This window comes from Kogia breviceps, chromosome 18, assembly GCF_026419965.1.
Source record: "Kogia breviceps isolate mKogBre1 chromosome 18, mKogBre1 haplotype 1, whole genome shotgun sequence".
Lineage (NCBI taxonomy): Eukaryota > Metazoa > Chordata > Mammalia > Artiodactyla > Physeteridae > Kogia > Kogia breviceps.
The window spans coordinates 11963517-11991248 of NC_081327.1; the positions used below are offsets into that span (position 1 = coordinate 11963517).

Consider the following 27732-nt stretch of genomic DNA (forward strand, 5'->3'; position numbering starts at 1 on the left):
CGCACCGCCCACGCCCCAGGTCGGCGCCGGACACCCACTTCTCCGAGGTGAAGCGGAAGCCCTAACGGAGGGAGCCAGTGGCTGCTTGATTTGTCCTAAAACCTGAAAGCCACCTTCACACACCTTCTTACTCACGTGCGGCCCAGAGGCCTCATCCGTCTTCCTTCCCATTCTCCGAACCCTTTCTTGCCCCTCCTCCCGTGAGCTGCTTAAAATGGGTTTGGAAAACCAGCCAGTCTCATGGAGGTTCAGCCAAAAGAACAGCTGCCCGTATCTGGCGGACTCGGGGTATTAAGAGGAAATCCATGACTTAGAGGCTACAGGAACCACGATGAATCTTCCTCAAATTATTTTGAGAGGAAAACAAGTCTGATACTGTTTATGTAAACTTTAAAAACATGTAAATCACCACACATTTAGGGACATTTACTAAGGTAGTAAATGTACGAAGTTAGGAAAAGACGAGATTCAGGGTGCGGTTACTTCTGGAGGGCAACGGACTGGGTGTGCTGCTCAAGTGGGTCCTTCCTATCTGGTACACATATGGTTCCTATGCTGGGTGGTGGGGACATGGGTGCTCCTGACATACCTTTCTAAACATCTGAACTATTTTATAATACAGTTTATATTACATTTGTAAAGAGACATGTGAATATCAAATGAGGAAAGTGAAGGAAGGTCAAGTACTAAGCCCACTCTCCACACTGCTCCCCATGCCCATGCCCTTAGACAAGCTACAGCAATTCTGGTGTCACTGCTACGTGGGCTCAAGAGAAAAGACTATCAAATGCTGTAACCTGCACCAAAGGAGAAATTTAGGTTTCCTGAGGGATACTCACTGATTTTCACTTAACTCAAGCATGAGTAAGATGTAACTTTGTCAATCACATGGCAGGCTCTGTTCTAATAATCTCTTTCCAATGTCTTCTACATTCAACAGCCCTGTGGGATAGGGAGTATCATTTCTAAATGCGGAAACAGGCTTTTGTAGGACTGTTATTTGCCTAAGATCACACAGCATGGAAGTAAGTGGGGTCTGCAAATGACCCCACTTACAAACCACACACACACACACACGACTTTTGACCAAACAGCTTTTTATTGAAAGACCATAACACAAAAAAAGCTGGGGAAGATGGAGTACAAGAAGGTGGGGACCCTCCCTGTCGACTCTACTCTGATTCCCATGAATATCAGGGAGGGAGACAGGAACCCAGAAAGGAAAATAGAAGAAATCCTGATCAACCCGGCTAGCCCTGCTCCAGGGCCCAGATCCTGTGTCAGAGCCAAGGGCCAGGGAAGGAAGGAGGGACACTCTCCATCTGCCAGATTCATCTGCCAAAGTCCACCCTGCCTGCCTCAGGCCTCCAGGAGCTTCCCCAGGAAGCGGAGGTTGAGGATCTTGAGCTGTTCATCAAGGTCCATGCGGACTATGCCATCCTCGCCATCAATGCTCAGCAGGACACCTGTGGCTTCCCGATCCTCACCCAGGATCACCTTCACCTGTGGGGGGGTGGGACGACACGACACATGGGGTCACGGTCCTTGGCAGCAGCCCAATGCCCCCACATCCCTTTGTCATCCCTTACCTTGTTGTTCTTAGTCGGGGTGATGGGCTCCAGGTGCTCACTGGAGATGCTGACAACCTTCTCGCTGTCCTTCAGGTATACGGAGCACATGCCTCCCTGGGGGTGGGGACAGCCTGGTCAGCCTGGCCTGCTCCCAACACAGGACTGATACCCCACCTCAAGGGACATAGGATCAGGGCTTATTCTAAGAAGTCACTTTCCCAAAGTGACACAGGGGCAGGAAAGGTGAAGGTTGGGCCTGGTTCCAAGGTCTGGGGTCTGTGGTGTATGGGGGCAGGGTAATCAGATCAGCAAGGGAAGCACCAGTATGAAGCTAACTTAGGCCAAAAGGGAGACTGTTTCTCAGGCTCTTGACTCATCGTGCCCCAAACTGGCCTCAGTTTCTTCCCATTCGCTCCTCATCCTGGGTCTCCGTCTCAAGGATGGCCCCATGGTCCCCAGCACTAGCCAGAGTGCTAGACCTCGTCTAAGCCAGCAACTTCACCAACAACCTCCAGCTCTGAGGCCTGTCCATTCAGTCTCCTGAGGGTCTCTCCCACCTCCCTCCTTCCTCTCCTCCCCACAGCCCTGTAGTACAGCCTGACCTCCCCCTGGGCTCCCAGCCCCTGATCCAACTATGACACAGCAACATAGTGAATTGATTCCAAACCACAGATCTGATCCCACCACTCCCCTGCTTAGATTCCTCCACCACCCACCAGTGCCCTCAGGACACAATCCAAGTTCCCTAGGCTGGCATGTGACCAGCTCCAGCCACTCCTCTGGCCTCATCACTCACCTTCCCCCTTGAATCTTTATGTTCCAGCCACAGTGAAGAGACTTCAACCCCCCAAATGTGCCAGGCTTTCCCTCACCTCCAGGCCTTTGCACGTGCACTCTATCTGGAACACACTCAACCCCTTCCCCGGCCATTTCTCTCGGCTTACTCCTGTTCATTCTTCAGGTCTCAGCGCAGATGTCACCTTCTCCCGGAAGCCCTCCCTGATCCCTTCCAAAGTTGGATAAGGTGCCTCCCCTGGGTTCACCTAGCTCCCCTTGCCCTCTGGGCTTCCCATATCCCAGCTCTGGCCACTTGGGTTGTCACTGTCTGGAGACATGTCTGTCTCCCCCACTGGAATGTGAAATCTGTGAGGGTAGGGCCTGGAGCTATCGTCCTCTCTGGTGTTTAATTAATTCAATTAATATTTACTGAAGGGCCAAGAAGGTGTCAGTCCCTTATCTAGGAACTGGGGCTACCTTGGAAGAAAATATAGGCTTGGTAATCAAAGAACCACACCAGGGTAAACGTGAAGCTTTTAAGCAGGTAGATAACATGAAAAAGAATTACATGGACCCATAAGAGACAGATCTGAGACAGCCCAAGTGCTTTCTTGAAGGATGAGCAGGAGTTAAATACACAAAGAATGGCAGGAAGAGAGTTCTAGACAGAGGAAAGTAATAAGCAAAGGCCCTGAGGCTGCAGAGAATTCAGTGACTGAAAAGATGGAGAGAGGCCAGCAGAGCTGGAGCTGGAAACGCCCAGGGGGCGTGGGTGCCTGGCGCTAAGCCGAAGCCTGGCACAGAGGAGCACTTAGTCCATGTTACTGAACTGATCTCAGAAGAGTATGTCAAAAAGTAACCACACTCCTGGGTGCCAGTCACTGTCCCAGGCCGTTGGGGGCCCGGCCATGACCACAAAAGGCAGAAGCCCCCGCCCTGTAGAGCTTACATGCCAAACCTTTCCACATCTATTTTTCCAGCTATAAATGAGTACTGGAAAATCGGGATAGACAGTTAAAAAGAAAACAGAGAACAGTAACCAGAGAGACTGGGGACCCCAAAGGAAGGGTTGCCCGCCCACCCACCAGCCTGGGCACTTACCGTGACGCTGCGGATGACGCCTGTCTGCCCCACCACTTGTGTATCCAGGTAGGTGTCCCGCACCTTCACCTGGATGTCAGTGGTCACCCAGTCGCTGGAGTTCTGCTCAATGCCTGAGCCCGGTGTGTGCGGGTTGTAGCCACCAGGGGAGGGAGCTCCAGGTGTCATCGGACTATAGCCAACAGGGCTCGGGCTGGGGCTGGCCTGTAGGGAAAAAGGGATGGGGTCATTGGGAACAGGTTATTTGGCCTGGTTGTCCCTACAGGCCCAAGGCCCATCGTAGCCCACCACCCTCAAGGGCGTGCCAAGTGAGCAGTACCTGATAGGCCATGGGCGAGGGGGTGGGGTGGTAGCTGGCGGGGGAGTGGGTGTTCTGGTAGCCTGCTGGGCTTGGCGCCACCTGATGGTAGCTCTGGGGGCTGGGGCTGGGCTGGTAGGAGCCTTGCGGGGAGGGGGCTGCATAGGGGGAGAACTGGTCTGTGTTGTACCTGCAGAGACAAGGAGGGGGGCGGGCATTAGCTGGGGGCAATAGAAAGGGAGAGAAGGAGGTGGTGGCAGTGGAGAGGGTTTGGACAGCGGCTGATAAGGGCTAGCCCCAGTGGACTCACATGGCTGGTGTCCCTGGAGTCTGCGGGTTGTACTGTGGGTTGACCTGCGGGGACGAGGGGTCTGGGTAGCCAGGTGTTTGGGGATTGGGGGTGCCCCCATAGGCCTGTGGGGATGGGGTAGGCTCATCATCGAATGCGTACTCATATTCTTCCTCAGCCCTGTTGGGGAGAGACATCTGTTGAGAATGACTGTGGTGACTGCAATGATATAGCAAATGCTTCCAGAACAGGGCTGAACACCAGGCAAAACCAAGGCAACTTCATCCTCACAAACAGCCCCATCCAGAGGCCTCCATTTCACAGGTGAGGAGACTTGGGAAACAAAGATAAGGTTGCCCAAAGTCACATGACCAAAATCGCACAATTTGTCTCCAAGCCCAGGCCTTGACCACAGCATGCTACTACTACAATGGGAGCTGGAGAGATTACTTTGCCCCCAGCCCCAGCCTTCTTACCCCTTCACACGACCAGCCTGGGGCTGGGAGCAGAGAACTCAGGGTGGACCACACAGACCCGTCCATCCCACAGAAACACAGCAGAACCATTCACGCACGTGGGCACACACACCCAGTGGCTCAGGGAAACCTGCCCCAGCCCCCAGCTCCTGGCCCTCACCGTGACGGTGTGTTAGGATTGTTGGGGTCCCAGGCCCCACTCTGGGCAGGAGTGCGGCTGCCATCATGCAGGGGCGTCTGAGAGCCATAATGCGGGGTGCGACTACCTGGAAAGGGAGAGATGTGTGCCCATCAGTTCTGTCCTGGCTCCAGATCCCCCCATATTGCCCCTCATCCCCGTCCCCTGGGAGTGCTCACCATCCTGGAGAGGCGTCTGAGAGCCGTACATGGGTGTACGGGAGCCAGAGCCGTACATGGGCGTCTGGGAGCCATACATGGGTGTCCGCCCATAGGTCGAGGTCATGCCGCCTGGGCGCCGTGAGCCCCTGTAGACACAGAGAACAAGTGGGGTGAGTAGGGCCCTTGCACCACCCAACAACCTCCCTCCCAGCCCTGCCCTGGCCCGTACACCGTGGTGAGGCGCTGACGGTCCACTGAGATGGTCTGGCAGGTGGAGTGCAGCTCCACGCGGGCTGTGGACTCCGTGGCATCTTTTACCACGCCAATGTAGCCTGGTGGGAGGCAGGAGGTCAGGCCGGGTGGGCTCTCCTTCACCATGCCCCTCCCCAGGCCTCCACACGGCCTCGCAGGTCACCTTTGTAAGGCCCCTGGGAGATGCGCACAGTCTGGCCGATGAGCTCGTTGTCTCTCCGCCCCCGGCCCCTGCTCATGCCGCCACTGCCGCCACCTGGGCTGCCGAAGCCACCACGCTGACCTGGGGAAGAAGACTGTCACCAGTCCCCGGGGCCATCCTCTCAAGTGCTGTGCCCACAGCCAGGGTACCCTCCAACCCCTCTTCACCTGACTCCCTCCACCCTTGGGTTACGAGGCTCCTCTGGGGGCCCCCCACCAGAGCCCTGGGCTTTCCCATCACAGCCCTAGCCACCCTGCGCTGCACTGTGGTGGGGGCTCGGGTCTCCCCTGGGCTGTGAGCCCCATCATGGTCGGGCCAGCCCAGAGCAGACACTGAGTGTGGGCTGAACAGCCTCTCTCTTCCACCCCCCATATACCCCCACCCCAAATTCCCCTCACCTCCAGCACTGGGGTGCATAGGGCTGCTGATCCGGGGGCTCATCGGGGCAAAGCCACCTACTGTGAAGTTGGTCACATCTCGCGGCTGGGGAAAGGGCAAGAAGTGAACAGGAAGGCAGGGCCTGGGTGACAGGCTCCCAGCCCCTGCACCACACTGCCTGCTGCCATTTGGGAACAGTTCCTGACTGAACCTGCCCAGCAGCCATGCCTCCCTCCTTCTGCTCACAATGCCTCAATTTCCCTTTGGGAAAACAGTCACCCCTATGCCATTGTGGGCCTGTCAATCAAGAGGCCCAGGCCTCCCTTGGGCAAGGAGTGAGACTAAAATGTAGTAGTCAGGAATTTAAACCCCCAGGGACACAGAAACCGCAAGCCATGGGAATTCAGCATTCCACCTGCAGGGCCTGAGAAAACCACCTCCTGGTCCCAGCTCCCCATATCCCAGGTTTGATTTCCTTTCTGATACCTGGTTCTGTACAACTTCCCTACAAATCCCACCTCAGGAACTCTGCTTTCCCCTGAGACGTTCAGGTGGCTCTCTGACCCTTCCTAGGTCTCTGCTCATGCCACCTGCAGCAGCCCCCGTCACTCTCTATCTCCTTATCCCGTTTTATTTTTCTTCATCATGCCTGCCATCAGCCCCGGTTGCACTACGCATGTATTTATCTGTTCATCTCCAGAGCAGCAGCACTAGAAGGGCAGAGACTGTTCTGTTTTGTTCACTGCTGTACCTCCAGTGTCAAGCACCTAACAGGTGCACAATAAAACTGAATGAACAAATGATTTGGTAAATAGCTCAGTATCCCAATAACCCTTTTTTTCCATACTTTGCCAAAGACCTGACACTGACACTTGCCCTCCTAATCCTCCACAAGCCTATTCTTGTCACTCCTGGAGCCAGGGTAGGTCAAAGAGCCGAGTCAGGTAGCCAACAGACAGGGTGCCACCATGCCTGTCTCACCTTCGAGCCCCCTGCCAGCACCAGATGGCGGGTCTTGCAGACAAACATGCCCCCGTTCTCTACAAGTTTCTTGCAATGAAGGAAGGCGAAGCTGCGGAAGAGATGGCGAATCTCGCCCTCCCGGCCCTGGATGGGGAAGGACAGTCACTCTTGTGGCCATGCCCCACCCCAGCTCTTTCAGATGTGACACACGGGCAGGAGCTTATACTCACTGAGTGGGGGCCATCAATGACCTTGACAATGTCTTTCACATGGATGTTGTTCTGTTCTGAGTCCAGGGCCACGGCAAAGCGGTTGTCCTTCTTCCGGGTCACAGCCTGGTGCCTGACAGTCACCACCTTCCCATACATGTTTAGCACCTATGGAGGGAGGGGAGGGGATGCTGAGGGGATGAGAGTAGAAAGGGGTGATGTGGAGCAGGGCTTCCCTATGGTGGGATGATTATTCCTGTAGGAGACTGTCCCAAACTCTGCAGGATGTCTAGACTCCCTGACTCTGGGGCAGGTAATGTCAGGGAACTACCCCCCAGGCACTGGGTCAACCAAAAATGTCCCCAGTCATTCCAAAACACCCTCTGGGAGGAGCCTCCATTCCAACTGAGCATCAGGGACCTGAGAGATGAGCAGAGGAATAGATGTTAACATAATAGCTAATGTCTACCCATCACTCTGTGCCAGACCCATGCTAAATTCTTCACACAAGATTTCACTGAGGCCTCAAAATTTCCCTCTGAGATGGATGCTGTCACAATTCCCATTTTACAGAGGGGAAATCTCAGGCCCAAAAGAGGGCAATTACTAGCCCAGGGTCATACAGCACAGAGCAACAGAGCTGAGATGTGAATCCAGAGCCCAGGGTCCTAAGCATTTACACTCTGTGGCTCCCACATGCACGGTGAAGGGGAGGAAGGCACCAGCAGCACCCAGCCCTTGAGAAAGCACCAAATGCCTGGGTACGTATCTGATATCACGGATTCAGTCACAACTAAGGAAGTATATGCTGCTGCTATCTTCTTTTTCCAGGGTGTGATACTGAGGCACAGAGAGGGTAAATGACATGCACTTGCCTGATATCACACAGCTGGCCGTGGGTGACAGAGCCAGGTCTGCAACCCTGAGCAGTCTGGGATCTTAGCCACCATGCTCGGCCACCTCCCAGGATGAGGAGCTGGAGGGAGAGGAAGCCCCTAAAGTAAGCCTGCCCCTGCGTGCAGCACACACACCTGGAAGGTCTCCCGCTCCAGTCTCACGATGACACCCACGGTCTGGGGGTCCAGCTGCACCAGCTCCCCCCATTCATGCTGGCCCCCGACATCCACACCCGATGCCGTCTCCGAGCAGAGCTGCAGGTCCCGGGGGAGCACCTTCAGCTGTGGGAGACGGGAAAGGGTGAAGCAGGGTCCACATGGCTCATCGGCTTCAGTCTCCTCCTGGCACATCCACCCCACTCCCAGCCTTCTGCTAGCTACCTCGTGCATGGTGAGGTCAGAGAAGAGGATGACGAAGTTCTCCTCCACCCGCACAATGAGGCCTGTGTCGCCCTCGAACCGGCCGGCAATCACCTTCACGTGGTCCCCCATCTTGAAGTACTTCCGAAGTTCCTGGGCCGGGAACTCCAGCATGTCCTAGGGATTGGGTGTGAGGACAATGAGCAAGTCAGGGGAAGTCACCACAACCCATCTGTCTACCCATCTTCAGATTCCACTCGTAGTCTCACAAAGACCCTGGCCAAAACCCACTCCAGGCTCACACCCCCAACCACAGACCACCCGGACCAACCTCAGCCTGCCCCGGAGACTCATAATATCAGCCTGGACAACCTTTACCCCGCACAGAGACAGCCTGTCCCCGAGACATATGACACCAGACTAGATACCTCCTCAGACCCACCTGGAGACAGCCTCACCCCAGACACACCATGCTGGGCCTAGACAAGCCTCTCAGACACAACCAACCCTAAGCAAACTAAAACCAGTGTCCTCAAGATTACTCCATGGTTTCGTCATGCCCTCAACCCACCACGTACACACGGGCAGCATGGTACCCACCTTGAGGTCCTCGTGCTTGGGCATGATGGTGATCTTGTTGCCATCCACGCTGAGGATCTTGCCCTGCAGGTTGATGAGCTCACCCTCACACACCTCCACGTTGTCTCCAGGTTGGAAGTTGTGTTCCCGCTCCTTCCCTGTGGGGGGAGGCACGGGGCTAACTTGAGGGCTGCTCACCATGGGCCACCCACTCCTTGGCCTGGGTTACTGACTGGGACCAAATACCTGTGCTTTCAGTCACCACCTCGAGGTCGATGCCCTCTGGCTGGTCCTCAAATTTCTCCAGCTCAGAGAGTGTGGGCTTCACACCCTCCGTGATCTGAGCCCCAAGAGACAAGAGGAAGAGAAGGAAGTGGATGAAAAAGTCAGTGTCACAGCCCAGCTGAGTGGACTGGAGAGATGGTGAGATTAATCCCCTGGGGATACTCCTAACTTGAGGATCCAAGACAAGCCCAGATAACACACTGCTCTGGGGCCTGGGCTGCAGGAGGGAGAAAGCTTGGCCTCCCCGCTTCCCACTACCATTAGCATGACCCCCTCTGGGACCCTTACCACAGCAGACATGGCAAAGCTCTTGAACAGAAAGCCCTTCCGGCTGTAACGGTTCCCCTCAAAGATGAGGAAGTCACCATCAGAGGCAACATCACCCCCCAGGGACCTGGAAGTTTGTAGGGGAGAGAACATTGGAAGTGGAGGTTAAGAGGAAAATCTTGCTGTACCTCAGTTTCCTCTGCTGGCAAAGGGGGAAAAGGACACAGGATGCCTGAGCCATCCCCTCCCAAAACACACCCCTTGGCGAGAGTGATCTCTCACAAAGCCTGAAGCCCCCACCTCAACGGAAGGACACACAGCACCCACCTTCTTGCACCCTACTGCCCCCCGTCCCTGCTTTATTTTCCACTATAGCAAGTTTGACCCATCTTCCTAACTAGAATGGCAGCTCCAGAGCGGGGGACATAGCATCTTTTATTCACTATTTCCCCTATAACAGGGCCTGGCACACAGCGGGCACTCGGTGAGTACTAGCTAGACAAAGTATCAGACACCGCTAACAGCTAACACTCACGGACACATGTGACCTCACTGACTCCTCCCCAGAGCCCATGACATCAGTAATATGAGCCTTGTTTCCAGGGAAATGAGAGAATGAGGCTCAGGGAGGGCATGCTGGCATGGCCAACATGGCCGAGCCCTCAAGTCTGAGAGTCCAGATTCAAATGCAGGGGGGTGGGACTCCCAAGACTGTGCTTAACTCTACTGGCCCTGCATGTGGGACAGGGGGACCGTAGTTCCTGCCCCATGCTTCTAGAGTGGGGAGGGAAAGCCTGCCCCACTGTCAAAAAGGGAGCGCTGGGGAGCAGGCTGAGCTCCTCCTGTCAATTGCCCAATCATCTTCTCATTCACATGGTACATTTGGCAAGAGGGGAGACTGCTCAGCTGCGCATGTCTGGGCACTGAGTCAGACCGGCTACTGGGGGGCAGGGAAGGTCACTCTAGTTTGTGCTCAGCAGGGGATGTCCAGACGGGTGGAGACCACTGGTGTAAATGAGTCCAATTCAGGCATGTGAAGTATTAATCTGGCCTGGCCTGGAGGTATTAGCCCAGCCTGGCAAATCAAAAGGCTCATTCTACAGTCCAGCCTTTAACAGAATGAAAAACTGGCTGCTCATGATGTGTTTCCAGAACAGGACCAGAGGAAAAGTGTCACTGGCTCTTGTTTCTCCACCTCCTCCTCTCCTGCCCTCCCACTGGAGCCCCCGGCAGCCTTGGAACACCGGAAACCCTGGGCTGCTCCAATGCTCTGTCCAGCGGGGAGGGGGAGGGAGACACCCTGAGTGGAAGGGGCTCTGTACCCACAACTGAGGTGTCTAGGCATCAGGAGATGAGGGTAAGACACTTTATAAAGCCTGATGTGTTGATAAATCTCATTTCAATATGTGATACCATTAATCACACTTACTAGGTGTCAAGTGTTGTTCTGGGTACCCACGCATATTAAACCATTTGAGTCTCAATACAATCCTCGGAAACGGGGGTTACTATTATAATCTTTGCAGCAGAAGAAACCAAGACACAAGGATGTTAAATAACATGGCTAAGGCTACACTGCCAAGCTAACCACTCACAAACTACGGATGGCTCCGGGAGCCCAGCCCTGTGGGGGAACCTGCAAAGGCACATCCTACACCACAGCTCTGGGCACCCGGCCTGGCCCGGCCCAAGGACACTCACCTGATCTTTTCTGCATCAAACAGCCTCTGTGGAGGCCGCTTAAACTTCTTCCTTTTGGCAAACCAGTCTTTCTGTGTAGGAAAAGGAGCATGAGTAGGAAGGGTGAGGGACGAGGGCTTGGCCACCAGCAGGGGTATCAAGCACCCCGTCTCCCCACCGGCAGCACGTCCCCGCAATACCAAGCTCATGCGGGCCTTGATGCGGTCATAGTCGATGCGCGGGATCATCTTTAGGGAGATGGTGTTTTGGCTGGGCTCCACATAATCCACCTGAGAAGGCCAGACAGGTGGTCAGCAGGGGCCCAGCCCTCCCCTCCTGACCCTGGACACAGAAAGGAAAAGGAGATGCCAGGAAGGGCAAGGGACAGAGGGTGATGGGGAAGAAATGAAACTGCTGACAAGTCCCCCAAATTCACTCTCTAGCCTGTCTTCCCTCCATTCTGAAACTGAGTATCCACTGCCATCTTTTTTTTGTGTGTGTGTGGTACGCGGGCCTCTCACTGCTGTGGCCTCTCCCGTTGCGGAGTGCAGGCTCCGGACGTGCAGGCTCAGCGGCCATGGCTCACGGGCCCAGCCGCTCCATGGCATGTGGGATCTTCCCGGACCGGGGCATGAACCCGCATCCCCTGCATCGGCAGGGGTACTCTCAACCACTGCGCCACCAAGGAAGCCCTCCACTGCCATCTTGACATCTCCACCTGGATGTCTAGAAGGTCCCGCACACCCAGCATAACTGCAACTAACCTCCTGATTGCCCCAAACCCACTCCTCTCCCCATCCTGTCCCTCTCCATCCTTCCCTCTGCTCAGGCACACAATGTGGGAGGCATTCTTCACTCCTTTTTTTCTCTTACACCCATATCCAACCTGGTAGCAAACGAGTCAGCTCTGCCTTCAAAAATTCTGACCTTTCCCCCCTCCTCTATTACTGCAGCCTCAGTCCTGTCCCACCATCGCCTGCCACCTACGCTGTGGCAGCAGTCTCCTCACTGGGCTCCCTGCTCCCGTGGCCCATCCGGTCTATTGCAGGGTTTCTCATCCGGGTAAGCCTTTGTTGTAGCGGCCGTCCCATGCCTTGAAGGATGTTAGCAGCACCCCTGGCTTCTAGCCCCTAGATATCAGACTCAACTCCCTCCCAGGGTGAAACAACCAGAAATGTCTCCATTCATTGTGCAATGTCCCCTGGGGGTACCCCTGCTTGAGAACCAGTGGTCTAGTCCCAATGCAGTCAGCAGCATAATCGTATCAAAATCCAAGCCACACTGTGTCCCTCAGAACCCTCCCATCTGACTCCAGTAAAAGCCAAAGCTCTAGGATGAGCCACAGGCCCCGTTGCCTCCCTGAGCTCATCTCCTGCCACGCTCACACTCACTCACTCTGCTTCGGCTGGTGACAGTTCTACCTCACAGGCTGCCTTCTGCCACACCCCTTCCCTGAGAACTCCGCGTGACTCACTCCCTCACCACCTTCAGATCTTTACTCAAAATGCACAGAACATGCACAGAAGATGGTCATCCGTTTCCTGTGTGCTCGCAACAAAGTCCAGATTCTGCTTCACCTGATCTGAGTGGAGTTCTGCTCTCTGTACTAGTTAGGGGGCTGGGAAGGACAAAGAGAAAGGAGGAGAGGACAGAACAGACAGCCCTGGCCTCCTCGGCTGCCCCAGCCCAGCCCAGCCCCAGGCACCTGAGCGATGTCGTCCTTATAGATGCCCCGCTTGAGGCGGACCCAGGATTTTGGTTTCAGGTTGGCCACCTCCTTCACCACTTTGAGCACATCTGTCATCTCCTTGATGGGCACCATCTGCTGGTTCCAGTAGCCAAGCCGCAGGTTGCCCACGCCCTCGATGGCCTGCTTCACGTGGGTCTGCTTGTAGGCCTCCACGTAGATGTAGCCCTTCACATGCTCTGGTGCCACCACCGACTTAATCTGCAGGGGCTGGAGGGCCGAGCCAGTGTAAAGAGACAGTGAGACATGACTGCTGGTACCAGGGATGACCGCCACCTCAGCAGTCTCCTAGGAATTTATCCCACAGAAACATGTTTGTGCAATGACCCCCACACAGGGACATTCACTGCAGAGCCGTTTAGCATAAAAAACAAACAAGACTGGAAATTTTTAAATGCCCCCAAAGAGGGACTTGTTAAGTTATGGAATAACCATATAGACATAACTCGTTTTACTGCTCTTCGGCTTTATAGCACTTTGTAGCTATTGTGTTTCTTACAACTGAAGGTTTGTGACAGCCCTGCAGCGACCAAGTCTATCGGTGCCATTTTCCCAACAGCAATTACTTTTTAGTTAAGGTATGTACACTGTTTTTTTTAGACATAATGCTATGACACACTTAATAGAATACAGTATAGTGTAAACATAACTGTTGCATGCAGTGGGGAACAAAAAAATTCATGTGACTTGCTTTACTATGATATTCACTTTATTGTGAGGGTCTGGAACCAGTATCTCCGAGGTCTGCCTGTACCATGAAATACAATGTAGTACTTAAAAAAACAATGAGATGGATCTATATGTAGTGACACAGAAAGATATCCAACATATGTTCTGTGGAAAAAGCAACTAGAACCAAGGAAAGCTGGAGTGACTACTAACAGCAGAGCTGACTTAAAGACAAAAATTGTTACCAGAGACAGAGGACATTTAATAATGATAAAAAGTTCAATCCATCAAGAAGATATAAGAATTATAAATATATATGAACCTAACAACAGAGGCTCAAAATATAGGAAGCAAAACCCAACAGTAATGAAGAGAGAAATTGGTAATTCACCAATAATAATTGGAGACTATAATACCCCACCTTCAACAATGGATAGAACAATCAGAAGATCAACAAGAAAACAGAACACTTGAGCAACTCTACAAACCAACAAGACCTAACAGACATCTATAGCTAGAACACTCTGTCAAACAGCAGTGGAATTCTCAGGGGAACACTGAACACTCTCCAGGATAAACCATATGTTAGGCCACAACACACGTCTCAAATGTAAAAGGACTGAAATCATATCAAGTATAATGTATTCTTCAACCACACAAAATGAAGTCAGAAATCAAAGGAAATTTACAAGGTTCACAAATATGCGGAACACACTTCTAAGTAACCAGTGTGTCAAAGAAGAAATCGTAAGAGAAATTTTTAAACATTTTGAGATGATGAAAACAAAAACACAACATACTAAATTTATGGGATGCAGAGAAAGCTGTGCTTAGAGGTAAATTTACAGCTGTAAATACCAACTTAAAAAAAATTTTTTTTCAAATCAATAACCTAATCTTCCACCTTAAGAAACTAGAAGAGAAAGAGGAAATTAATCCCAAAGCAAGCAGAAGGAAGAAATAATAAAGATCAGAGTGGAAATAAGTAAAATAAAGGTTAGAAAAACAATAGAGAAGACCATCAAAACCAAAAGTTGGTTCTTTGAAAAGATCAACAAATTTAACAAACCTTTAGCCAGACTGACCAAGAAAAAAAAGAAAAAACTCAAATTACCAAAATCAGGAATGAAAGAAAGGACATTACTACCAACCAAACTTATAGAATTTTAAGGCATACTATGAATAACTGCATGCCAATAAATTAGATAACCTAAAGGAAATGAATTTTTTTGTAGAAAAACATAAATTACTACAACTGACTCAAAAAGAAGTAGAAAATGTGAATAGACTTTTAAGAGGTAAATATATTGAATTAATAAGCAAAAAACATACACACACACACACACACACACTCTCTCTCTCTCTCTCTCTCTCTCTCTCTCTCTCTCTCTCTCACAGACACACACAAACCCAAAGCCCAGGATTAGACGGCTTCACTGGTGAAATCTACCAAACATCTAAAAAATTAATACCACTCCTTCACAAACTCTTCCAAGAAATAGAAGAGGGGGGAACATTCCCAATTAGTCCCATGAATCCATTATTACCCTGATACCAAAACCAGACAAAGACATCATAAGAAAACTACAGACCAACATATCCCTTATAAACATAAATACAAACATCTTTAATGAAATAGTAGAAGACCAAACCCAGCAACATGTTTTCATACAGTATGTGAATTATATTTCAATTTTTAAAAAAGCACCTAGTTTGTTTCCATATTCGTTGTGATAGTGAAAAATGGAAACAACCTTATATTTACTGTCATGGAAAGATGACTATGGTACTGACAAAAGGCTCTCTGCAGAATGATACGTATATAATACCATTTTATTTTTTTTAAATACCTATTTTTCAATATGCAGAGAAGACGGTCTGGAAAGACACACAAACCAACAGTAATTACTTCTGAAAAATGGGACTTGGGTATGGAGAGATTTTGGCTTTCATGATATACATACATGTACCAGTTCAGTCCCATCTCAAATGGGGTCACTCGAATCTTGCCCAGGGCACAGGGCAGAAGTTTGAGCACATTCAAAATCATGATTTGCAAATCCTGCAACTGTCCACTTGGTCCCACTGACACACACCCACTGTTTTGGCAGGTAAAAGCTATGCACTCAGCCTAACATAAATCATATTCAGTGAGAAAGTTACCAACCAGCACGTCCTGGTTCCAAAACTAACAATTACACCTATGACAACAATTACATTTACTGAACACAAGCTGCAGAACAAGTCCTGGCTGAGGGTTGGACATGTTCAAAGATACTTAATCCTAATGACGCTGAGGGGCAAGCAAGGGGTGCAACGAGGGGAAGCGGCTTGATAGAGGTCACACAGTGAGGAAGCCGCAGGGGCAGGATGCAAAACCCAGGAGTCTAAAGAAAGATCTGTGCCCTTAATGCAGCATCTGCTGCCTTGCATGCAGCCGGCATTACTTCATGTTTTGTGTGTTGTGTGTGAATGAGCCCTTAAGGGGCAGGGACCAGCCCTGGCATGGTCACGGCTATATCCTCAGCATCTCCCAATGCCGGGACCACCCCAGAGGAGGGGCTCAGCGTATTTTGATAACTGAGTGAAAGAGAGAAGGAAGGAATTCTCCTCCCAAAAGGCCTGTTCTGTGATGCACTTAGCCACACTGCCCTATGGTGGGACTCCCAACCAAACAGTAAGAGGGTGACAGCTGCCCACCAGGGTTGGTGAGCAGGCAGAACTCGTTCTCAGGCAGAAAAGGCTCAGGGAGCTAGATGGCTGACTTCCAGAGGGGTGCAGAGGCTGGGGAATTCTGCCAGAAATGCAGAGAGAATGAAGACAGTACCTCTGTCCGGCATGAAGAACACTTTGATCCAGAAAGAAGTCATTTTCTAGCTGAAGCAGCTCACCTAACAGGCAGTGCTGCTCAGCACAAGGGGCACATGATACCCCTGAACCTGTACTGTCCCTCACTCTGGGCTTTACCTGTCTCTCACCTACAAGCTGCCTGCCTACCCAACTTACCGTGTCTGTGAACTGGTAGGCAATGAACTTGCGCATCAAGGAAATGGCTGTGGCCCGTTCCTCCCCAATCTGGAAGAAGAAAGGCAGACTTAAGAGAAATGACAAGATGGAGAACAGGACATATAAAAGGGGGCAGGAGGCAGCAGCAAGACAGACAGAGTCGGGGGAGGGCAAGATAAGGGTAGGGGATTAAGAGGTACAAACTACTATGTATAAAATAAAATAAAGCTTTAAGGATACATTGTACAACACAGGGGACACAGCCAATATTTTCTAATAACTATAAATGGAGTATCATTAAAATATTGTGAATCACTATGTTGTACACCTGAAATTTACATAATATTGTAAACCAACTATACTTCAATGAAAAAAAAAAAAAAACAGAAAGAATCATCAGGCTAAAAAGATAAAGTAAGACGGCGGGAATTCCCTGGCGGTCCAGTGGTTGGACTTGGCGCTCTCACTGCCAGGGGCCGAGGAGACACTGAGTGAGGGAAGGAGAGGGGAGGGGAGGAGGAGGGTGGGGGGAGAGAGAAGGATGTAGAGGCAGACAGAAAGAAGAGACTGACAGATCAAGGAGACTCAGGAAAGACAGAAGGAGAGTTGCCCCCAACGAGGCCGCCTCTCCCATTCCCCTGCCTCCCCCAGGCCACGAAGCCAGAGCACACACCTTACATTTGACAGTCCACAGATTGGGATCCCTGACAGGAGAGGAAAAGGAAGCCTTTTAGTGAAACTGTCTCCTCATCATGAAACATACAAATCACCACACCCATCCTTCTTCCTCTCCCTCCACACCCTCTCCCTTCTCCATCCTTCCATCCATAGGCAGAGAGAAGGAGAAAAGTGCCAATCTGCCCTTCCCCTCTTTCCCCACCATCCACCACTCTGTGACACTGTGACCTGATTTATTTCAGGGAGTGAGCCATGTGGGCACATCACCCCAGTAAAAATTCCCACCTCGGTCCTCCTGTCCCACCCCCTTACTTGACTCCCGGGAGCAGCTGCTGCTGGGTGATGTCATCCGAGAGCTCATCGGATCCTCCATACACCCTGGAGAGAGAAGCGCCGTCAGGAAGGAAGGGGTCTGTCAGACCCCTGACCCTTCTCAGAAAGGAACCACCTGCTCCCAGTCTCCCATCAGCCCAGTCCACACCCTTACGTCTCTCCCACAGATGACTTTGCGTATTTCTTCATGTAATACTCGCCCAGTTCTTCTTCTCGCTGGTCCCTGGGGTGTGAGGGGGAAAGTAAACAAGAATTGAAGGTTGAGGAGAGGAGGGTGGGCTGACCTGCCCCCAAACCTCTCTTTCCCCTCACTGCTTACCTCCAGAGGTTTTGTAGGCGGCGAGCCCCAGAACGGTCTTCATCCAAGACAACATTGTCGATATTGGACGCTGCAAAAGAAATGGGCAGATGGGGTGAGTAAGGGGAGAGGAAGAGCAAGCAGGGGCCTGGAGAAAGCGGTGGGGGTTAAGGGGGTCAGAGGTGGGTCCTGGGGCGGCAGATACCTCACTGAGGAAACCCCTAACCCTCACCTTCCTATTCTGGCCTACTCAGCATCCTGCTTCTCAGTGTCCTCCTTGGGGATGGGGCCCAGCAGTTGGGGACATCCAGCTGTTCCCCATCTCATCGCCAGTGCCTAAGCACATCCTGAACTCCATCCCAGCCCCCCACCCCTTCACCCTGCTACCGGCAACGCTCACACTCACACATACGCACACACATAAACACATACACGCTTTCCCAGGCCAAAAACTGCTGGAGACCTGGCCCCAGACCCCCTGCCTCTGGACCCTACTTGAGTCAGAGCCCCCGGGGCCGGGGAGGGGTCAGGGGTGAGGGAGGGTGCCACAGGCAGGAAGGAGGAGATGTCAGGATATGGGAGGAGGGTCAGGGAAGCACACTTTTCAGGTTCTTACCTTCAATCTCTTCTACTTGGAGGAAGAGGAGGTGGTGGTGGTGGTGGTGGTGGTGGTGGTGGTGGTGGTGGTGGGCGAGGGCAGACAAAGTATGAGCCAAATTATAGCAGCGAAATCAACCAATGGGTTGGGGGAAGGGGAAGGGAGGGACACAAGAAGGTTGAAAATCAAAAGTAAAGGCCAGGCACCAGGTGGTAGGGGGAGAAGCCGAAATGTATGAGGCGCACAGAACGGAAAATAACAGGGAAGGGGTGGCACTGGCCCAGGAAGTGGGGGGTATCTTGGGATAGAGCCTGTCCCACCCCCACAGCCCCCCAAAGGGATTCACTGGGGCCCTAGGAGCCCAGAGTCCTCTCCCCACAGCCCCCATCCCCCCAACTCATGGGCCTAAAAGGAAAAGGGTGCGGAGCTGGCCTCTCTGGCAACGACAGAAAGAAGCAAGGTGAGGAGGGTGTGGGTTGGGGTGGCTCCGGGCATGGGGTGGGGGTGGGCTCTCACACCCTCTCAGCCACACCCCCAGTGATCTCCCAGAGGTGGGGCCCACACCCACCTTTCTCCAGGATGTCCTCGGCTCCATCCTCCCACTGGTCCTCATCCTCATACTCATCGTCCACGTCTGGAAGGGGAACACAGGTGGTCAGGAGGGCACCCAGGGAAAAGATGACCTCAAGACAACAGCTCCCAGGAAACATCTCCTCTGGGCAACAGGCACTACAAATCCCCACCTCACAGGTCAGGACACTGAGGCTTGGACAGGTGAGGCTCTCACCCAAAGCCTCAGAACTGCTTCTAGCAGCAGGGTCAGGGCCAATGTGCAGATCCGCCTGACTCTAAGTCATCCCTCCCCCTACCACCCACAGATGCATTTTAAAAATAAGATAAAAATAAGCAAGCAGAAAAGTTCCCTCCCAAATATCAAGGGAAGGGAAAATTGGTATATAGTTTTTTTAATTTGTTTTTTTTTTTTAAAGATAGGGTTTGTGGTTTGTTGGTTTTATTATTATTCGCTTACATTTGTAACAGCCAACCCTTATTGAGAGCATACCGTGTGCCCTGCCCTCCTCTGAGTACTTCCCAAATTCCTCATTGAATCATCCTGGCAACCCTAAGGGAGGTACCACCGTTGTTCTAATTTTACAGGAAGGGCTCTGAGACCCAGAGAGGTCACCTAACTTGCCTAAAGACTCTCAGCTGATGCCTGAGAGGCAGTCTGGCTCCAGGGTCCATGCGCTTAACCTCTCCACTACATTACGTATACTCTTTTGTATGTATCGAATATTACACTAAAAACTGAAACAACACACAACGAAAAAATCCGAAGTGTACAGAGGATGTAAGTGTACAGTGAGTCTCCCTCCCATTTCTAACCCCTTTCAGTCCCCTTTCTCAGATGCAACTGTGTGACCAGCTTCTAGTCTAGAGGTAATCTGACCTTATAAAAGAAACACATATAAATCCCCCACCACTATTTTCCCTTCACACAATTTTTCTTCTATAAACTTATTTTTTATTTATTTATAGCTGCATTGGGTCTTTGTTGCTGCACGCGGGCTTTCTCTAGCTGTGGTGAGTGGGGGTTACTCTTCATTGTGGTCACGTGCTTCTCACTACAGTGGCTTCTCTAGTTGCGGAGCGCGGGCTCTAGGCGCGCAGGCTTCAGTAGTGTGGCACGAGGGCTCAGTAGTTGTGGCTTGCGAGCTCTAGAGCGCAGGCTCAGTAGTTGTGCCACACGGGCTTAGTTGCTCCACGGCATGTGGGATCGTCCCGGACTGGGGCTCGAACCCGTGTTCCCTGAATTGGCAGGCGGATTCTTAACCACTGTGCCACCAAGGAAGTCCCCTTCCACACAATTGTTTAACACACTGTTCTATCCCACCCTCTTTTTTAAAGCAATACTAGTAGCTTGGAGCTCTTCCATAGCAGCACACGCCTCATTATCTGTCCTTTAGTTCATTATACCAGGCCCTTATCATCGATGGACATTTAGGTCACCAAACATTTGCAACTGCAAACAGGATCGCAGCAAGTGTCCTTATGTACCTGTGGGGTGAACTCCTAAAAGGGAATTGCTGGATCTAGGGTCCTGGTGTGGTGGATGTTAATGGGCACCGCCACAGGCAGTGCTGAATGTCACTCCCACCACCACCAAGTGGGTGTCCCTAGTGCCCCACATCTTTGTCACATGGCACGTTATCTGTTCTCTTGATCTGAGCCCATCTGCTGTCTAAGACTTTCTCTCTAAGCAAGAACTCCCTCCCTCTCAGCCTTTCAGAAAAGGGCCGAAGCTCTCTGAGAACCAGGAACACCTAGAGCATCTCCTGCCCCTCTGTTTCCTGGTTTCCTCTCAGGTAAGAAGGTCCCAAGAAAATGAAGGGTGGTATTCCAAGTCGCTCCTCTTTACCTGCGTGTGGGAAACAAGCACTCTCATGTATGGATGGTGGGAGTATAAAGTAGTGTGACTTTTTCGGGAGCTGATATTTGGCCAAAGATATCAAAAAGCTTTAAAAACATATGCATCCCCTTTGTCCAGCAATTTGACTTATAGGGATTTACCATGTAAAAAATCTGCCACGTCTGTGTTAGATGAAAAAACTACACCTTCATTTTCACTAATCTCTAAGTGAAATTAGTATTTACATCAACTATGTGCAATGGAACAAACCACAGTAGTGTTAGCCATGAAATCTGATACTTTCGTAGCACAGCACAGCTACAGATTTCTCAAAATATTACTCACAGTGTTACTTCAAAATTAGATTCTTAACAGATACTCCACTAAATCTTGTTATTTCAATGTGCTAAAAAAGCACATACATCACAATGTTCTTTTAATATTTAGATACTGTATTTCAATATAATTGTTTTCTTTGGAATCCTATGTATTTTTTTTAATGCATTTCAGAACATGATTCTGAGAAGGGTCAGGGAATCACACTTCCATAGGTTTCACCAGACTCCAAAAGGGGTCACGGTACAAAACAGATTAAAAACGCCTGATCTAGGTAATAACTTGCATATGTGAGTCTAAATGTTATACAAAGATGCTCACGGCAGTGCTGCTTATACTGCTGAAAATTACAAACAACATCAATGTCCCACAAAAGACTGGTTCAATAAAGCATATCACAGAATGGAACAATGTGCAGCCACTGGAAAAAACAGATATTTCAACAATGATGATGATGATGATGAGAGCAGCTAAAATTTATAGAGTACTTGCCAAATGTTCAGAAAACTTTCTTTACAAGAATTAACTCATTTAACCTAAACTATCTATGTTATATCTACCTCCACAAGCACTGAACAGAAAAGCAGTTACAGAACAGCAGATACATTGTGGGTCTATGTAACACAAATAATAACCCTGTCTTCTGAGGGCCTACTGCAGGCTGGGCATTATACTTTGGGCTGCCATCAGCTTGACATGCTTTACATGCATAGTCCCCCAAATCCCCAAAACATCCCTGCTGAAGTAGGCAGAACTGCCTGTCCCCCTGTACAAGGGGGAAAAGAGGCTCAGACAAACAGGCAGCAACTTGCCCAGGGCCACGTGGAGAAAAGAGCAGAGCGAGGCCAAAAGGGACCTACATCTGTCAGCCTCTGCTACCCTGTCCAGCTGCCTACTTCTAGGTCATCTGAGCTTTTCACAATTAGTAAAGGAGGATTATGGCATTGTAACTGGGTTTTAAAAGGATCTATCTTATAGGAATACATATGAAATATTTTGGGGTTAAATTTTGTATTTGGAATTGGCTTCAACATCATCCAGTGGTGGGTGGGAGTGAGGAGGAACAAGCAAAACAGGTGCAGCACTGAGCTGTTCACTACTGATGCTAGGTGATGGCACACGGGGGCTCCGTAAACTACCCTACGATTGTGTGTTTGACATTTACCAAAACAAAATGTTTTAAAAGTACATTGGAAGGGGGACTTCCCTGGTGGTGCAGTGGTTAAGAATCTGCCTGCCAATGCAGGGTACACAGGTTCGAGCCCTGGTCTGGGAAGATCCCACATGCCGCGGAGCAACTAAGCCCGTGCACCACAACTACTGAGCCTGCGCTCTAGAGCCCGCGAGCCACAACTACTGAGCCTGAGTGCCACAACTACTGAAGCCCACGTGCCTAGAGCCCATGCTCCACAACAAGAGAAGCCACCACAATGAGAAGCCCGCGCACCGCAATGAAGAGTAGCCCCCGCTCACCACAACTAGAGAAGCCCGCACACAGCAACAAAGACCCAGTGCAGCCAAAAATAAATAAATTAAATAAATAAATTTTTTTTAAAAAAGTACATTGGAGAAATAGAACTGAAGGTGGAAGTCCAGCCTCTGCTCAGCACTCGCCAGCCCTGTCACATACCAGCCTCATCCAGAATGAAGCCGCCATGGCGGGGTTTCTTGGGGGGCCGGTCATCATCTTCCTCCTCCTCTTCCTCATCATATTCCTCCTCCTCTTCCTCCTCCTCTTCTTCCTCAGGCTCTTCCTCCTTCTCACTACCTGCTGCACTCCGCCGCTCCTCCTCTACCTGCAGGGTCAGGTAGGGTTGGGGCACCAGTGTACTGAACCCCCCAAATCCAGACACCATGCTCTCCACCCCTAAATCTGACCTCAGCTCTGCCTGGATGATCACAGCCCCCTCTGCTCTGCATACATGCCCTTCCACCCTGGCCAGGCCTCCCTGGTAGCCATCGTATCTCAGTGACAGCACCGCCATCCACCCAACCAATATCTGGGAGCTGACCCCACCCCCTACTAGATCTCCTTGCTAGTCTCAACCGAGCCTTTAAATGTTATCACTCCATTAGGTTTGGTCCTTGGCTCTTGTCTCTCTCCATGCTACAACTCCCCGAGGCCATCTCATCCACTCCCTTGGCTGCGGTGGACATCTCTGTGACAACGACTCTCATATCTGTTTCCAGTCTACACTGCTTCCAAGGCCAATGACCGCCTCTCACAGCTATTCTATGGACCTTCTTTGGTCCTTACCTATAAGACCTCTCGCACCACTGACCACTCTCTATGTAGGGAAATGCTCTTCCCTTGGTGTCTGCGCATCGCACTCTCCTGGCTTTTCTCCAACCTCTCCGCCTGCTCCTCTGCAGGCTCCCTTTACTGTGCTCACCTCTCAAATACTGGCTTCAGTCACCAGGGTTCAACCAAGGGCCCACTTTTCTTCTCCCTCCATGCACTCTCTTCCTGGCCATTTTACCTTCCACAATCTCACTTACTGTCTCTGTAGATGACATCCCATCTGTCTCCAGTCCCCTACTTTTCTCCAGAACTAGAGACCCTCATGTGTCAGCAGCCTCCTGGATACCTTCCTCAGATGTCCTCTGAGCCCTTCACAACCACCACACCCCAAACTGGCCTCTGTGTCTTCCCCTAGACCTGTGCTTGCCTCCTCTAGCTCCCATCAGGCACCAAATTCTTGACCTTTCAATGACGCTTTTTGAGCATCATCTCTTCAATCCATCCCTTCTTCCCCATCTGCACAGCCCCTAGCCTAGGCTAGAACATTGCCCTCTAAATCTGAATCCTTGCCCCAGCTTCCTTTCTTGTCTCTTGGCCTCCAATCCCTCTTCTTCATACAAACCACAAAAGGAAATGATCCACACAAAACAGTGTTCCCCAAACTTCAACCTTTCCCTCATTAACTTCATGACTTCTTGCCATGTCCACATAGGTAGGTACAACCCATTTATCTAATATTTTCTTTAAATTCACTAAAACTTTTACTTCTGAGGCAAACTTTTTTGTTTTGAATTGTTTCAGAAGTTAAAACTCTTTAAAGGTTAGCTAGTTATAAACAGAAAGTAACCATAAAGATAAAAGCAAAACAATGAAAACAATGTTACTAAGTCGCAACATGATATTGTTGCCTGCTGCAGGCTAAGTCTCATAAGGCCTGTTCTCCCTGCCAAACAGAGACTAGCAAATTTCAGGCAGGTGTGTTCAAGACACAGTAGCACTAAAGTGAAACTTTCTCCATGACCCAATTAAAAGACAGGGTGCCCAACAAAAAAGAAAATAACTTTCTCACTAAATGAGTCAATGTGGCTTCAGGTCTTATTCTTATTCCACCTAAAAGCACTTCTCATTACTCCCCACCTGGAAAACATCCTACAGTCTTGGGAAACTATGACCTAAAACACGAATCTGGGGGACTTTCTTGGCAGTCCAGTGCTTAAGACTCCACACTTCTGCAGGGGACACGGGTTCAATCCCTGGTCAGGGAACTAAGATCCCACACGCTGCACCATGCGGCCAAAAAACAAAAACAAACAAAACCAAACCAAAACAAAGCAAAAAAACACGAATCTGATCATTTGGTCCCCTGCTTAAAACACAGCCATGGCTCCCCACTGCCCTCAGGTAAAGAACCAGCTCCCTAGCAGCCTGGTCTGGGAGCGCACACTGTGCCCTCTGCCTCTCCCTCTCATCCCGCCTCGCTAGGCTCCCCCTCCTAAATGCTAGGTTGGAGCCACACTGAACCACTGACAAGCACGCTCTCGTAGCACTGTCCATCATCCATGCTGGTCCTCAGCAGAAAAAGCCTTTCTCTTCTGCCTCTTGTTCATACTTCAATCAAAATACCCTCTCTTCCCGGAAGTGATGCCCAGGAAGTGATGCCTGCCCTCTCCCCACCAGGGAAGGTCAGGCACATTCTCTGGGCTCACAACTCTCTGGGCTTCCTCCATCACAGCCCTGACCACCGAGAGCTAGCTCCCTAAGTGAAAAGCCCATGCTAGCTCAGGCATTGCTGGTTCCCTAACACACCACCCAGCCTGGGGCTGGGAACAGAAAAGGACTTTAAAAAAATAAGGCTGACCCTTGAATAACATGGGGGTTAGGGGCTTCAACCCTCTGTGTAGTCAAAAATCCACACATAACTTATGGCCAGCCCTCCGAATACAAGGTTCCTCCGTATCCACAGTTCTGCATCTCAGGATTCAACCAATCTTGGATCATGCAGTACAATTTACTATTGAAGAAAGATCCACATATAAGTGGACCCAAGCAGTTCAAATCCAACATGTTCAAGGGTCAATTCTATTTGCTTAATACAGAATCCTAACTAGCGCACGATGTCCCTTACTTTAACAACTCAAACTACAAGAGGACCACAGCCGGACTTCTAGGAACCTTGTCATCATCCCCCTGGCTCAGTACCAGCAGTCTTCTTTCCAAACCTGGCTCCGCATCCTCTGAGGACATAGCTCTCACTACTATCTCTATGTTACCTCAGGGCTTGAACGTGCTCTTACACAGTCCGTCCTCAGCATCCCCTGGAGTAACCATCTGCTTGTAAAAGTACCTCCACCTCAAGACAGAGAGCTCATGAGGGTCTCATTACCATCAGGCTTTAACCACAAGCAAAGTGTCTTGAAGCCATGAGTCAGAGACCAAGGACTCAGTGAGACAGCTTCAAGTAAAGGCCCTTCGTGTCATCTTCACTCTTGTCCCATTCCCACCATGGCAAGCTGAGGACTCCCCAAAGGACACAACAAGGATTGACAATCAAATGTCTGCAGAGGGCAAACAGGAAACGTAAATAAGTAGGGCAGCTCAAGGGAAACCTATGGCTCTCTTCACCTACCTGATGTTTTCCAGAACACAGGTTTATGAAATCTTTCCTTTTCTTAAATCTGCATAATGACAAGTGGCAATTAATATATCCCAGGAACTGGAGAAAATTCCCAACTTTAAAGAGGGGGTGCCACTTCTTGAGAAAAGGGCTGCTGTGGGTGTCACTCAGGTTGCTGGCTCCTCCCATTGTCCCAGAAAAGCAAGAAAGCTTGATTTTTACATGAAATTTCTACAAGTGTTGGCAACTAACTTAAGCGATAAGTTAACGTTTCTATAATCATACTGTCACCTCTTTGTTTGTCTGTAATTGTTGCCTACTAAGTGTAAACTCTGTGAAGGCAGAAATTTGCCTTGCTCCACTCTCCACAACACCTAGGAAGTATCTGGAACATAGCAATAGATGCTCAAACATTTACTTGTTCAGCAAATGAGTAAATGAGAAATAAATAAAACAGGCTAATAGCTAATAAAATAATATTTGAAATCAGATATGTCCCAGGAAATGTTTATTTGGTTCCTAAAACAGTGACATTCAACGGACCCCTTTGGGTTGAAGCTAAAGTGATCCTTTCAAAATATTAGATCACATGCTTCCTTTGCTGAAACCTTCTCATGGCGTCATCTCACTAAGTTAAGGACAAATTCCTCACCACAGCCTTTAAGATTCGACAAGATCTGGCTCCTGTTACCAAACTCTTGTTACTTTTTGAACACCACAGACATGCTCCCAACTTCGCACTTGCAGTTCCCCGTTACTGAAACACCCTTCTTCCACATGACACGACTCACTCACTCACCTCACAAATCTTTTTCCAAATGTCACCCTCCCACTCACCATGATCACCCTACTCAAAGTGCAACCAGCACTCTCTACTCTACTTTTCTCCAGAGTGCCTTCTAGCTAACTAAATGATTTGCTTCTCAGTTATGTTTGTTTACCTTCACCAGAGCAAAGAAACATTCTAAAAATCTGTTTTGTTTACTGCTGTAGTCCAAGGGTAAAGGAGCGTGTCTAGCATGTAGTAGACATTAGAAGTATATTTCTGGAATGACTGAGCACACCTAAAAATAAAAACTAATAGTGAGTTCTTACTATATGCCAAGTCCTTCAAACACATCATTTGTTATGTCATCGTACCTGGAACATCCCCGGCCTCCAGCACCTGAGCCTCTGCTTCACTTGGGCTTGCCTACTTCCCTATCTCTCCGGACAACCTGGAAGCTCCCAGAGGCCAGAGCTCTTTCTGATCCCCGCTAAGCTCCCCACAGGGGCCGTTCTGCCCTGGTCATGTCCTCAGGCGCAATGCCTCCTCCAGCGTCCCAGCCACAGACCTCGGCCTCCTCGCCGTCACTGCTGCGCTCGCTGTCCTCCTCCTCGGAGAAGTTGCTGTCTTCGCTGTCCGACATCTTCTGCTCGCAGGAAAAGACAGCGGCCTCAGCGCTTCCCCCAGTTCCGAGCCCCACCCCGAGCCTCAGTTTCCCCTCGGGTTCCCGGGGAGAAGAAAAACCCCTCAGCGCACTTCCGGCAGCCTTGTTCCGGCAACCGCGATCCCGAAAGGGGACCACCCCACGACACACGCCACCCACTATACCTCCCGAGTCCCCTAATCCGGTCTCAACACCTCCTTGGCCCCCGGCGACTCCCGGGCCAGCCACCACGGCCTCCAACCCAACCGCTCACCGCTCAGGTGCCACCTCCGCCTTCGGCACCAGCTACTGCCCACACGACGCCTGGCTGAGACTGACGTGCCCTCTCGCGAGAACCTACCACTTGGTCCCGCCTCACGCGAGATTTCTGAGGCTCATCCCCGGTAACGCACTTCTGGGACGCCATCTTGAGAGTGTCAGAGTTGTCTTAAAGTAGAGCGTGGAGCCGA

The 27732-nt window shown here is 50.6% G+C and overlaps 1 protein-coding gene across 6 annotated transcripts; it reads right to left on the reverse strand.

The window, feature by feature from the left end:
* Positions 1-1080: 1080 nt before the first annotated feature.
* On the reverse strand, positions 1081-27628 carry SUPT5H (SPT5 homolog, DSIF elongation factor subunit). 6 transcript variants are annotated; one of them, XM_067019341.1, is made up of 30 exons: positions 27537-27628; positions 27188-27265; positions 22628-22793; positions 18820-18885; positions 18270-18281; positions 17675-17744; positions 17510-17578; positions 17335-17400; positions 17018-17048; positions 16345-16413; positions 12628-12879; positions 11123-11212; positions 10944-11014; positions 9264-9369; positions 8937-9030; positions 8712-8848; positions 8133-8288; positions 7887-8033; positions 6877-7023; positions 6665-6790; positions 5704-5788; positions 5267-5386; positions 5081-5183; positions 4870-4997; positions 4673-4778; positions 4058-4216; positions 3769-3937; positions 3450-3653; positions 1590-1685; positions 1081-1503 (listed from the first exon to the last, which is right to left on the reverse strand). In XM_067019341.1, the coding sequence occupies exons 2-30, from the start codon at positions 27260-27262 to the stop codon at positions 1360-1362; spliced, it is 3264 nt and encodes a 1087-aa protein (XP_066875442.1). In that variant the 5' UTR covers positions 27263-27265; positions 27537-27628; the 3' UTR covers positions 1081-1359. The 6 variants fall into 6 exon arrangements, with proteins under 6 accessions (XP_066875442.1, XP_066875444.1, XP_066875443.1 ...); XM_067019343.1 differs by having other exon boundaries at positions 27478-27590; XM_067019342.1 differs by having other exon boundaries at positions 27448-27581.
* Positions 27629-27732: the final 104 nt, after the last annotated feature.

Coding starts and splice junctions, on each gene's coding strand:
- SUPT5H (XM_067019341.1), bottom strand. CDS start 27,262: ATGTCGGACAGCGAAGACAGCAACTTCTCCGAGGAGGAGGACAGCGAG. Junction 12,880..16,344: donor CCTACCAGTTCACAGACACG/GTAAGTTGGGTA, acceptor TCGGCCCTCCAG/CCCCTGCAGATTAAGTCGGT. Junction 11,213..12,627: donor ATAAGGACGACATCGCTCAG/GTGCCTGGGGCT, acceptor TGGCCTTCTCAG/GTGGATTATGTGGAGCCCAG.